At 41.1% G+C, this 13,822-nt stretch overlaps 1 protein-coding gene across 1 annotated transcript in view; it reads left to right on the top strand.

Annotated features, from left to right (window-relative positions):
* BTBD7 (BTB domain containing 7) overlaps nt 1-12,478 on the top strand; it is a 486,767-nt gene extending 474,289 nt beyond the window's left edge. Inside the window, exon 11 of the mRNA XM_085626483.1 lies at nt 7,693-12,478. Within this exon, the coding sequence (XP_085482609.1) occupies nt 7,693-8,505 (813 nt within the window). The 3' untranslated portion in view covers nt 8,506-12,478. The remainder of the gene's footprint in view (nt 1-7,692) is intronic.
* Nucleotides 12,479-13,822: the final 1,344 nt, after the last annotated feature.

The raw sequence follows: 13,822 nt of genomic DNA, 5'->3' as shown, positions 1-13,822 counted from the left end.
AGCTGGCACAGGTAGCCGCCGCTAGGGGAGGTACTGCTATATATTCTATGCACAGATATGAATTCAGCAGCCCACATGCCTCGAACTGATTATGCTACTTACCAGTATGCATCTGTTCTTGGCATGCAGGGCTGCTGACATTCATATCGCCCACCCTCCTCCCCGGCGCCTGTCGCGGCTGCAGCACTCAGAATTTCTGTATAGCATGGTCATCACTTACTATATCTACTCCATCACTGCCACAATGGCGAAAAACAATCTAAGGATGGAGAGGATGCCCATGCGCACTGTAGTCCAGGGGAGGAGCCACCTATCTCGTGATACTTCGAAGACTCTTCCAGGACAACAATGTGCAATCATCCGGACCCAACACTAGGCGGCGATCTATGCACAGATATGAATGTCAGCAGCCCTACATGCCAAGAACAGATGCATACTGGTAAGTAGCATAATCAATTTACAGGCCACAGCACACTCAGTGCATTCTACTAGGGACTTACCAGTAAATGAGCTATGCCATTCCGGGACAACCATTTGTAATAACAATTTACACAGGGAGCACTTGCACTTTGACACTGATCAGCAGTGCCCAAAGCATCTAAGCCAAAACTAAATCCAGCACAGCATCAACAAAGGTAGCACTTTCCAACTCCAGCCATTAGATGACGGAATATGGACAGTATGTGAATCTAGAAGAAGTCAATGCTGAAAAACCTGCCGCTCACGTTGAGGAAGCTGCTGCTCGAGTAGAATATCTCGAGCTGCAGAAAGAAGCAGCGCCGCCTTGCCATTCGTGCTGATTTTATTGTTCGGGACAAACTCCTGGCGCTAAACATCCGCATGAGCAGCATGACGTACCGCCCTCCGCTACTTGTAGAATTATCCGGAGGGCGGCACAGTTTTTTCGGCTTTTCGTGGATTTCCGCATAGCAGAACTCCACAAACTCCACCCGGGCCTAATTGTCTGCATTTTGGTGAACCTCCATGTGTCCACTAGAGGATAACCTATAAACGATCATCATGTTTGTTTATTTATCACATGTAATTATATTAGATATCAATGACTTGAGAAAGCTCATGATTTTTCTGTGACCAAGGAAACCACAGGTCTACGGGTCGATTTCCCTAGATGTCTCTTCAGCGAGTTTCCGTGAATGCCTTTTTGCTTCATTTTGATATTCTGATCAAGAAGAATGTCCATTACCTATAATGATTTTGTTTTAGGGACTAATTTTAGGTTATGTAAATCTAGTTGTATATATTGTTGTTAAATCTTTTCTTTCCCTCCTCCCCTTATCTTTACAACTTGGGGTGGGGAATTCGATTAATTTATTCATTGTTTATTTATATCAAAGAAATTTCCTTGATGTCAAATGAAAGTTAGTTTTGCAGCGTGAATCTTTTATGGATTCACATGCTGTGCATTATTCTGCCATCTCATTGTTGGGTCCTGATTCTCTTAAAAAAACATTTGTCCTTCTACTATTTTTGTCTTTTGTTGTTGAGGGTGTGTCAACGTACCTCCATTTGGAACCCCTAGTGATGTCGCTGTGTTTCCTCCGGGATCTCCCACCTTTAATCGCCATCATCAGATTCTGTTTCTGCTGTTAGATCTGGATGCATGCAGAAAGCTCTCCAACAATCTGAAGGAAAAAGTTGCCGAAAACCGAGAAAAAGCACTGGAGGACCACCAGAGCGAAGAAGACATCAAAAGATGGTACCGGAGAAGTTCTAGGAGGAGTAAAAGGCATCTCCAGTGATGGTTCCGTAGAATGCACTTGCAGGGGGCCCCCTGAACTTGGTGATGGAGAAGAGCCTATTCCAGTTTTGCCAAAACTGCCACCATAAATTGCAAAAAAGGACCAGCACCCGGTCTGCAACCTCTACCTGCCGGTAGATCACCCTAGTCAAGACTGCAATGCTTGTTCAACTTTCACCCCAAAGACACTAGGGGTAAGACAGTGACAGAGAACACAAGTCAGTGGGGCACCACAAGACTGCATACTTATGGATTCCTCAACCTAATTTTGAAATAGCATATACACAACTCCTTATGACTAGTCCTGATGAAGTCTGCTGCTACAGTTATGGCATTAGACGAAACGTGTGTTGGCAAAATGGACTAAATGGATGTGTAATAAAGAACTTGTTGAAACCACAATTTCAACTTCTGACTTTTGAGTGCTCGTAGATCATCCTCATTGACGTTTGGAATTCTTCCAGGAGAGAAAGACTTGGTGGCTCTTCCTAGGGCACCAGATACTTATGGATGTTCTAAAAAATGCTAACAGTGTTTAGTTGCGTCTACTGTGGTAGTGTGCGCTGTCTTCCCCAGCCACCACACTTATATGCTTCATCATAACACAAGGCTACGTTACACAAATGCTCACGCTAAAGATTGCTTGTTTTAGTAGCCATAACATCACTACACAGTGAATTACAAGCTCTCATGTTACAGGAACCTTACTTTCAAGTTCACAAACACAGAATTGTCATGAGAACTGACACACAATTCATGCCAAAGGTTATCTCACAGTTCTACATGAACCAAAGTATTCAGATACCACGCCTTCCAAAAACGCAAGCAGAGAAAAAATTACACACTCTGGGTGCTAGACGTGCAGTAATGTATTGCATCGAAAGGGCAACAAAGCAACTCTTAGTATCATTTGCAAATAGTTTTCTCGGAAGACCGGTTACCAAGAACACAATTGCAATATGGATAGCACAGACTATTCATTTGTGTCACAAGAATGCAGGAGAGACATTACAAAACACTCCTAGTGCACATTCAACAAAAAAGAAGGGAGCAACCATCGCTTTCCTAGCAAATACTTCTGATCAAGATACTTGTATGGCAGCAATATGGTCATCAGGGCACACGCTCACAAGATACTAGAATATAGATCTTCAAATGGGCTTACAACATCTATTTTCAAATAAATGTTAATCTTCAAAGCAGCCACTACTGTAGTAACAAACTGCGGCCAAATCTATGCACAGCGTATGAATCTTGAAAAGAGTTGCGCTGCAAAACGCTTAGTTTGAAACCTGTGGGTGTAGTTTTGCTGCTTGAAGAATTTTCTGGATTCACAAGCGAATCCCCGCTCCGCTGCCAAGAAGATGAGGGGAAAAAAGCTGTGGAAAAAAAGAATCGGAGGGTGGTGACCAAAGGTGTGAGCTTCCTGAGGAAGCTCGAGGACGTCACGAGGGGTACCAATTGAAGGTACATTGACGCCCACCAATAACAAAAGACAAAAATAGTAGAAGGCCAAAACGTTTTAGGAGAATTCTTGACCCAACCGCTAGATGGTGGAATAATGTACAGCATGTGATGCCAGAAAATTCTTCAAGCTGCAAAACTACACAGACTGGTTAGAAACTGTTACCTGTAATCTTTTTTATCCATCAAGAATATCTTTATTGAATTAATTCACATCCTAACCAGCTCATTGAGTAATAGCCATAGTGATGGATTTGGAATTCAATGGACCCATTGTACTAGTTATCTCTACCAAAAGATCTGGGCTTATCATGCTGTAGAGTTACACGCTGCCTACATTTAAGGAGCAGATCAGCCTATGTTCCCAGTTTACATCAAGACCGTTTTTCCATATAGAAGGGAAAATATAATCGTATTTTGTTTTACTTGCTTATTTTATTTAATAAGTCGAATTGCTTTAACATAGAAAAATGTACCCTTTAGACAGCTGTTGGGGTTAAAAATAAGTTTAGTGTGTTGTACAGTAGTGTGCTTGGGCTCCGTATTCCAAGAACGTAATGATGAACTGTACTGTCATCTGGATCGCTAATGCAGATTTTTTTGTTGTCAGAGGCGAACTTGAATCATGCCTGTGCGCCAGGACATAGCCCTGTCTCAGGAATTGCGTTCTTGTTGGACCTGAAGGGGCGCCTAAAGCGCTACCCTACTGCCTTTACCAGGAGTTAAGCAGCACAAGCGTGGTGTGACCGCACACCCTTTAGTGATCAGTAGTAGTAAACAGTTCCTTTTCACCCCCTCACTGGAGTGAGGCTTACAGGCTAGCTCACTGTTTTTACACATTTTGCTGCTGTGTTCTTAACTCACCCTTGACCTACTTCAGGTAGATGTGGAGTTCTGCACTGCGCAGGAGTAATGCCTCTTCTCTGGATATATTTGTGTTTGGGAAGGGTACAGTACAAGGATAGAGCAGTCCTGTCAGTATGTGTGGTTCGTGCATGTACCTATGCTTTCAATGAATGCATTAAATGAGCGATATAGTGCTGTGCAGTGCGTGCGCAATGAAAGCATGTGCTTTGGTGTATGTGTGCTTGTGTGAAGTAAAATACATGAAGTGTGAAGTGTTGTGCAGTGCATTTGGTGAGTGCCTGTGTTGAGTGTGCTTGTAAATAGCACACCCTGGTAAAACACAGAATAGCTACAGCGCTTGCAGACTGAATGCATCTGTGTCTATAGAGGTACAATCAGCAGCGGCTCCTCTGCAATGGCAGAGGAGCGACCCCCCCCCCCCCCCCCCCCCCCCCCCCCCCCACTGCCTGGCTCAGAGCCAGCAAATGAAAAGTAAAATAATGTCAGTTTTATTTTTCATTTGGCGGCTCTGAGCCAACTTTGAGCAGGGAGGGCTGGGGCATGGGAAGGAGGAGAGCTATGTGCCCTGCCTAAGTGCGCATATGTGTTTGATCGGCTGTCTCAGGCTGAGCAAAACACACATACACACTTAAGTTTCTCCAGCCCGGCTGCATTGAACAGCCGGGCTAGAGAAACACCCGCAGGATCCCTGGTCTGAGCGGAGTGTCTTTTCAGCCTGCTCTGACCAGTCCCTGCACGGCTTTCACACGAGCAGCACAGGGATATCAGTTAGTCTGTGACACTGCCCCAGTGCTTGCTGGGACCAGGAAGGACGAGTCACAATGCAGGAGGCAGGTGGCAGCTCCAGGGAAGTAACTTTTTTTATTATTAAACCCCACCATGCGATTGCTCCCCGCACACCCTCCAACTGCCTCACCACCTCTTTATTGTGGTGGCCGCTACTGGGTACAATACATGAAAGGAACCGTGGAGAGTAAGAGTGCTGTGAATGTACACTGAGGGCAGGTGTCTGCAATGGTACATTACATGGAGGACCCTGGGTTCCATTTTGGGAAGCCAGGCCTTGCCTGTTGAAGACATGAGTAGAGGCATCCCCCCCAGATAGATGTGTGTATTGCTGTATTCCTGTGATCTGGGTGGGACACAAACTGAAGGAAGAGACTCCCTCTCCCCCCCTCCTTACCCTTCAAAAGGTTGCTCTTTGATTCAGTAATAGATCACAAGGAATGAGTCTGGACACATCTCAGTAAGGTGATGGGGCTGATGAGCAAATCAAAGAATAGGACTCAGAGCCTGGGATTAACCTTTTGATGCATATCTCACTTTGGCTGACATCCAGGTGCGAGCTCCGTTCACGCCTGTGAATTGTGTTGTGGGTCAATCCGCTTCAGGGTCATGCCTGCTGTGACAGACATCGTTTCAAGGGGAAAAAAGAAAGAGGAGTGAACAATTCAAAGGAAGTAGAACTCCGTCCTAAAACTCCAAATCACAGTTGGTGCCTTGAAATGGACTATAAGATGGGGAAGTTTAGACCCCCAAAAATGAAATCTACTAAGCAGCCAGACTAGCTCTGTGGGCATGGGAAGCTCTGCAAAACTTCTGCCTGTGACTTCTGCAAAGGCCTGCCAGTCTCTTTTGGTGAGGGGACATCACCCAGGAAAATCAAGATCACCTCCCCCTGCAGCCCCAGTGCCTGCCTACTTGCCAAGACCAGTGTTTCCCGTTAGGCAAGAGAGTTGTGTTGGAGGGATTGAGGTCCATTGGGAGCCCTACTGAGAGGACCACCATGGTGAGGTATGAGGGAGACTGCTGTGCACCGATCAGGTCCATGCCAATGTGCAGAGGAGATCTGGGGGCCCCGTATGCCAGGAGAGGGCCGCCATGACCTGAGCCATGTCTTGAGTAGCACGCAGGAAGCGCCAGGCCTGCACCTCCTCGTTGCGATGACCCTGTATGCAAGAGGGGGCCACTGCTTAACGATTTGTTGCCAGAAGCGTCAAAACTTGTTACTGCCTTAATCTCGGACACCGTGTGATCGGCGACGCTGCTGTGTTGAGTCAGAGTGTTGAGAAGTCTAAGCGCAGCCGGGAGAATCATGGTGGTATGCCAGAAGTAGCTGCCGGTACACTCATTTCCAGAAGTTCACATCATTACCCAGCTTGAAGATTGTGGCTGTGACTGTGTGGGTCAAGTCTGCACACCAAGGCCTTCACCAGACTGATTCCTTGAGGACCCTCAAGTACGCTGTGTAAGACGTCGCATACTCAGCCCCAGCACATATCCCCATGGTGGGATGAGTGACTTACTTCCTCTTCAAGAATCAGGATCAGTTCCGATCACTGGGACAAACCAGCAGCGTGACTCGAGGAAGAGTCTGTGCCTGCCGGGTGATGATGTGTGCACAGCGGGCAGCCTGACTTCTCACTGAACAGGATCTGGATTTGTGAGTGCCCGCGAAGAGGGCACTAGTTGCACCGCTGAACATTTCCATACTGCGGTAGTGGGTACGACTTGAACTGGGCCTGTGGGGGAGCCGGGGGACTCACTGCTAACAGTGCTTTGTCACCCAAGACACTTTTTGATTAATTTGTGAAGAGTTAAAGAGGGACTCTGGTGCAACTTATCAGTTAGCATTCCCTGGACTGGATGTGGCCACCTGTGAATGGGTATAGCCCCTACTGCATTTTAAGGAAGAGGGTGGGACAAGGATTTGCCTGACGAGTGTTAGAGCTCCGACCTCAAAGAGATTGTGTTATTTCTCCTTAATGTTGTTATTCCTTTGTATGTGTAGAGTGAGAAATAAAATGCATCTTTTTCTTTTAAAAGTAAGTATTGTACTGGACATTGATTTATTGTTCATACTGTGTGCACTTTGAGTTAGGAGTCATGTTTTCTTTAAAGTATTTACACTCCAGCCCCAGGGAGCCTTTGACTGCTCATCCACAGCCACCACTGAGAGTCAAATGTAGAAGGGATACTTTGGCCAGTTGGGATATTTTGTCCAGTTGCTTAGGATCCATTTTAGTTTGGGCCTAAGACATCAGGAGTAAAAAGCCTCCACTACCATGGTTGGTCACAGTTGCCCCTGCGTGCCTCGTGGCCCTATGCCAGGAGTTCTGACATGAACTGTTACAGGTAAGCAACTTTTCTTTCTTTTGCCAGTGTATTACGTAGCTTGTATAGAATGAAGTTCTCTAAATCTAGAAAGTGGTGTTGTCCCCCCCCCCCCCCCAAATGGTTTGCCATCTCCTAGCTTGTTGTTCTGCATTATTTAAGAAGGCTGAAATTATAGGCATAGTTTGAATCACTTTGAGTGGTGAATGCTGGGCACATGACTATCCCATATGGCAAACTATCTTTTTTTAGTAAATGATGTTTTTCAATAAGTGATATTGAGCAGATTATTTATGATGGGTCTGTTGCAAACTATTCCTCATATCTAGAGTGAAGACAGTAAAACATTTAGTCAGACACAACATAATAGTAAACATGACTGTGTTGAAATAATTGTGGAACAAATCAAGTATAATGCAGCTTTTGTGAAAGTGTAAAACTCCAAGGAAAGTGGTTCTCAAAACCCTGTGTTCTTCTTTTTTTATTAGTGTGGTGAACCTGTTCTGAACGAGCTTATGCCAGATATTGCGATGGGTGTGTCCTCTATGTCCCTGAAAGACAGAAGGCTTCCAGAACTCACAATCAACACTGATCTTAACCAGCCTGTTTCAGAGATGGTACTAGGGCCTCCACAACACATGTCATGCATTCAAAGCAGACACCTGCACAACTCGCGTAAGAAACACGTGTTTGAACAAAAAATGGATATTCGTGATAGCCAGAAGGAGTATCCTGATTTCTATGATTTCTCGAACGCTGCTTGCAGACCTTCTACTCCTGCACCCAACAGACATTCATCACCATCACAAAGCATATACTTTGGCCCAGACTTGCACAGCCACAGTAAACCATCATCAAGTGGTTTAAAGTCTGCATACCTACCTAATCAAATTTCTCCTAAAAAGCCCGAAGACTCTAGGAGAGATTATATGCTTTCACATGATGGGCATCCGCACAGACAAAAGAATGAACCAATGCACCTTGATGTCTTAGAACAGCCTCCTCAAAGGTTGGATTTGGCACTGGCTGCCCAGGAGAATGCAGGAAGTGGTGGTCCTCATGTTAGGGGAAGAACGAAAATGGAAACTGACTTGACTTATGGCTTAACCTCAAACAGACCTTCACACTCTGCTTACAGTTCCGAGATTCAAGATGAGAGGCCGAACAGAAGACTGGCAGACAGTGAATCTTTAGATCACGGACCACAGAGAAACACAGACCTAGAAAGGGAAGAGGCTGTTAGCAGAGAACGAAGGTCTCCAAACAAACCAGATTTCCTCTATAAAAAATCAGCCCTATGAAAGCAACCTCTACAAGTTATCTCTGTGCCTAAAAGTTGTGGAGTGTCTGATTTGTTGCAGCTTTTAGTCTGACTAGACAAATGCAAACATGCCAGCAAATAACTGTTTTTATTTCATTAGAATCACATTTCTGTATATACGTGCTTTGTCGGGGATAGCATGCTCTCAGTTTATTTGAATGCTGTCTGTGTTTAATGAGTTGGTTTTTTGTGTTATCAGCATAATAATTGGCAGAGCCTTTTGCAAAAATGTATAGCTGGCACCTTTTTTTTTCTTTGTGCCCAAAAATGTAATTTACTTACTATTAATTCAATATACATCTCTTAATTTTCTACAAATGTGCTTTGAAACATCTGTTATCCGGCACAGTATAGATACATATGATGTAGCATTTTAAAGGCCTACAGTTTGGCATTTTACCTTCCATGTTAGTTCTCTCTCTGCAGTGGGTTGCTCAGTACATGAAATATTTCATACTAAAAACAGTGCTTTTCTAAACAAAAAAATGTCCAAAGACCAGAGCTTCAACACATTCTCCCCTATAAAACTAATTTCATGTTGCATACTTTTCCTGATTGACAGTGTTTATGTATTTGAATAATCATTTAACACTGGGCCCTCAGTTAAATTAGATGGTCTGTTTAACACGTAGTTGACCCGTAATTGAATTACAAGCTTGAATTAGCAAGACCGGTTATCTGGAATTTAGCTTGAGCCGCAATTCGGGAACATTCATAACAGTTTGGCATGAGACCCAGAACCTGTTTGATTTCTTTGATTCGAATAACTATTCTTATGATCAGCATATTTTGATGACGAAGCTGCGGTTTCATTTAAAGCCAACTAACACGTTTTGTCTGCAAATGAGGAAGTGCACCATGTGTGAAATGTTATTGTTTTGAAGGGGACCTGGTGACAGCCAGATAAAATGCTTACGCTAATTTATTCAATCAACAAACACTAGTGAAAATTTAATTTCAAGCTGCCCCTAAAACTTTCATCTCCTTGTGCAATAGCAGTTAGGAAAAGATACCCCACATTCCCTTGCAATGCAAGCGGTACTAGAGTATTTTTATTCACTGTTTTTTAAAAAGGTAAGACTGTTCAAGCATATTTTTTTAAATCAGAACAAATCTCTGCCTCCGTCCATAACTTACACATTGTTTCTTATTTATATTTGACTTTCACTTTTCACTGCATAGGGCTGATCCTATTAGCAATAACATATAAGGGGATGGGAGTTGGCATTTTCAAAACCTCAAGATTTAGACTGTGTTCTCAACTCGGAAGTGTTTACTTTGAAAATAACTGTCAAAGAGGGTGGTAGTTTTTTTTTTGTTGTCACGGGCTGAAGTATCCTCCAGTCATCTGTCAAGCCTTCAGTCAATTCCCCATTGAGTAGATTATCAAGGTTTAGATAATCTTTGATTAAACATTGACATGGTAATGTGCTATATGATGCATCCTACTCCACAAAACTGATTACTGATATGTGAATGACACAATTTAATGCACATATAGAAAATGTTGTGAGAAGTACCGCTGTTGTATTCAGGATCAGACTATTTTCTAAAAACATTTGTGGCTTGTGTAACAATGTTATTTTTTTGGAGAACGGTTTGTTGCAAATCTCCGCATAACAAATATACTACAAAAAGGTAGTGTAAACGCTTACTTATTAGTATTTTCTTCAGTTTTTCAATTTGTTGAGTCTTTGCGGGTAGAGGTCTTCCAAGTAGTTTATCAATAACATATAAGTGCAAAACCTCATGATTTTTAACTACAAGTTCATTGAGGTTCATGTATCCCATAAAATATTTCAAAGGATAAGTTGGGAACCACTTGTGATGAACTACGTCCAGTGTGCAGTGTGTTTACGAAGGACTTTGGCATTCTATAAAATATTTAGGTTTCCATGTTACTGTATGATTAAGATTTGGTGTTTAGTGTTAATTGCCAACCCATACTTTAACAATTCACTGTGTCTCTCACTGAAATTGCTGAGCCGGTGACCAAGAAATTTATGTGAGAAATGTTTGCAAATGACTGCTAAATCTAACAATTGACACTATGACAATAGAAGGCCATTAGCCAGAAATAGTGAGGGAATAATTAACTATTAAAGCAAGATTTCCATGAGTTAAAATACCATGCCATGACCATTGGCATCGGCCACATCTATGACCTTAACATCATTGCTTCATTAATAGAAAGATCTCTAGTTTATAGGCAGAAAATAGGATTCAAGGGTTACATTGATGCAGAGACTTCTCTATTAATTTTCTTTTGTAGAAGAGGGCATTCCGGCATTATTTTCAGTTTGAAAGTACATAAACAAAAGCAGATTGTTTTGAAAGCACACATTTAAATAGAATTTAAAAAAAGATGATTGGCAAGGATACTGAAATGAAACGCCAAAGTAATGAGTTGCATCAGAATTCAGTATTTCCATGTGACTTGAAATGCATGTTTCACATGTGAAGCATTTTAAAAAAGGGTTAATTTCTATTGGTGCTTAGTTATTAGAAACCATAGTATTGTATGCAATGGGTTATTAATTGGCATTTTTGCTACTCCATTTATTTGCCACATGTATTTACACTAATTGTACCATAAATGTCTGTTAAACTTGCCCACTTGTTACCTCAAAAACAGTAGTTTTGTTTCTGATCTTATAAAACTAAAACTTTCTTTAATCAATCACAATTAGAACATGTTGGTTTGCACTTTTCTAAATGCAGTTGTGGTTAGTTTTGCACCACTGATTCATAAAACTCAACCTTCTAAAGAATATGCATCAGATTAGGATTCTGTGTGTTGAGAAATGTTTGACTGTTTTGTAGGTTGCTGGAAGGATGGCATTGAGTATATTCCATTCGGTAAATTATGTATACAAAACATGACTAATCTCTTCTATCTTATATTTTTGTCTGAGGATGTTTCCTGAACCAATTTCACAGAGGCAGTAAAGGGAAGGGAGAACTACATATTACTACAGATTTCATTGTGCCCATTTAACAGGTGCATTTCTTTTTCTGTAATTTTTATTTTAATTAATGTGCCTCACTTTAGTCAGAATCCATCATGCACCTTTCTTGAAACCATTATTTTCTGAGGCATAAATATATTAACTGCAGCATGGAGAATGAGAATGTTAGATCATTGCTGAAGTTGTCCACAAATGCTAGATTGTCTTTAAAATACTAATGGATGAATACCATTATATCGCTCAGTATCTAGCTTTGCTTGAAAGAAAATAAAACATAGCCACCTCTACATGATGAATAAGAACCTTTGCTTTTATATGTGTAAGGTTGCTAGTCATTGTTTTGAATAATTAAGTCCAAATTTGATGCTACAGACCATGCATACGACCAATGAAACAAATATATATTTTCACATTTTAGTTCTAATGTCCTCCCTCAGTAAGGGCTAGAGAGTGTAGCTACATATCAAAAACTGAACATTAGTGCAAATCGAAACCCTATTTTGAAAATTTGATGGCATCTCCCAAAAACTCAGTTGTTTTGAATTGTATTATCAGTATTTAATGATAGATCTGGTATGAGATTCTGAACTATTTCTTAATTTGCTGACACCTGTGGTACTGTATATAAAGCGTAATCATCTAAATCGTCACTGAACTTCAAGGCTTTTTAACATATTGAGATAGTGGAGTCTATTTTATGGAATGTGTAATGTTTAAGTGTAATTGTCTAAATGTGATGGGGAGATTGACCCGAGAAGCCATGGGACAAAACAGTTTCTTTAAAATGTATATTGGATCTGTGAGTGACTTAAAAATATTTGGTTATATTTTTAAGGGTTGCAAATCCTCTGCTAATGTTTAATTAATTGCATAGAGTAAGTGTGTTCTAACCTCCAATAATTAAGTGTGTGCATTCATTGTCATGACCAATTTTGCACATTTAAAAAAAAAAAAAACTTTCAACATTTGTTTGGATTCACATTTTGAGATTATATTTCTCACACATCCGTTTCCTTGTGAAACTGCCCCTTTTGTCAACGTTTTTCATAAAAAGGGAAAAATTAATGTTCTTGTTGTGACTAGGTTGGTATAGGAACCTAGTATTTGTAAATTGGAATACGCCCTGGTAATATTGATAGTGTGGTTATATGGTAGGTGTAATGTACTTGTATATCGGGCTAATGAGCACATCCAATTTTTTTTTTAACCAAGTTAACTGGTTACTTATGGGACACACACAAAACGGGAAGGTCTCCATAGTATATCGATGAATTTAAGGAATAGGTACTGAAAAGTTAACAAGTGAAACTACATGCATTCCTAAGACAATCAAACTGTTCAGACAATCTACACAATTTCTGTTGTAATGACAAAGTTGGAGTCAGTACAATTTTTGTTTCTCTTACTGATTTTCTTATTTTACTTTGCACAACTCCGAGTGCGAATGGTGCCAGGGGGAAATGTTCTGTGATAAATACTCAACAGATCAGTTAAATAATCACTGTATATTAGACATAACCTATATGTTGTTTTGGGCCTGCTGCACCATTCTTTGCCTTATGCATTCGTTTTTTCTTCTCCAATCCAGCCTCCCAGGCCTGTGTTTTAGGGAGTCACTTAAGCATAATTCTTTTTTACTATTCAGTACACATTGATTCTCCTCTTACTCAATCTGAAAAGCGATCACACACTTGGCTGTCAATTTAATGGTACTTAATGGTGTACGAATTGCTATAGATGCAGGGTCATGGTGAAACTGTTGTATCATCGTTTTGATTGAAAGAGTGTTCATGTTGTATCCCTTGTAAACCTGTTGCTATAGAAATATCATCCACATCATAAAATGTGTATGGTTGCATTCATTTTAAATCAATTTGCCACTTCTTGTGAACAGGTTTTAGATTTACGGAATTTAAGCAGTTGATTAATTAAATTGAAGTTTTGTTTATTTTCAAGTAGGACGCTATTTTATGTTTTAGGAACCGAGGTTCAAAGAAATGTTAAATGTCAATTTTTAGGGAATGTCAGAGTCAATGATCTGATTTTAGCTGGTACAAAAACACATTTAAAGCAGTACATACAAGGTTTGAATTAACTGTTCTATCAACAGTACCACACCAAATTGCATCTCAGACATTTAGTGACTCCTACATTTGTTGGCAGAAAAGGTTTGGCTGATCAGTTATGTCAGTCTGTATTTGTAATACCACTGATAATGTGTTTTCTGCTTAACAGATTTGTTGTTTAGCAACTTGCATATACAGTAATTTTACTTCAGTGTTTTTATGAACACTAGTGAATAACCGGTTTGGTGGAACATGCAACAAA

The sequence above is a fragment of the Triturus cristatus genome, chromosome 9 (assembly GCF_964204655.1).
Source record: "Triturus cristatus chromosome 9, aTriCri1.1, whole genome shotgun sequence".
Taxonomy (NCBI): Eukaryota; Metazoa; Chordata; class Amphibia; order Caudata; family Salamandridae; genus Triturus; species Triturus cristatus.
This window is presented reverse-complemented; position numbering and strand designations above follow the sequence as displayed.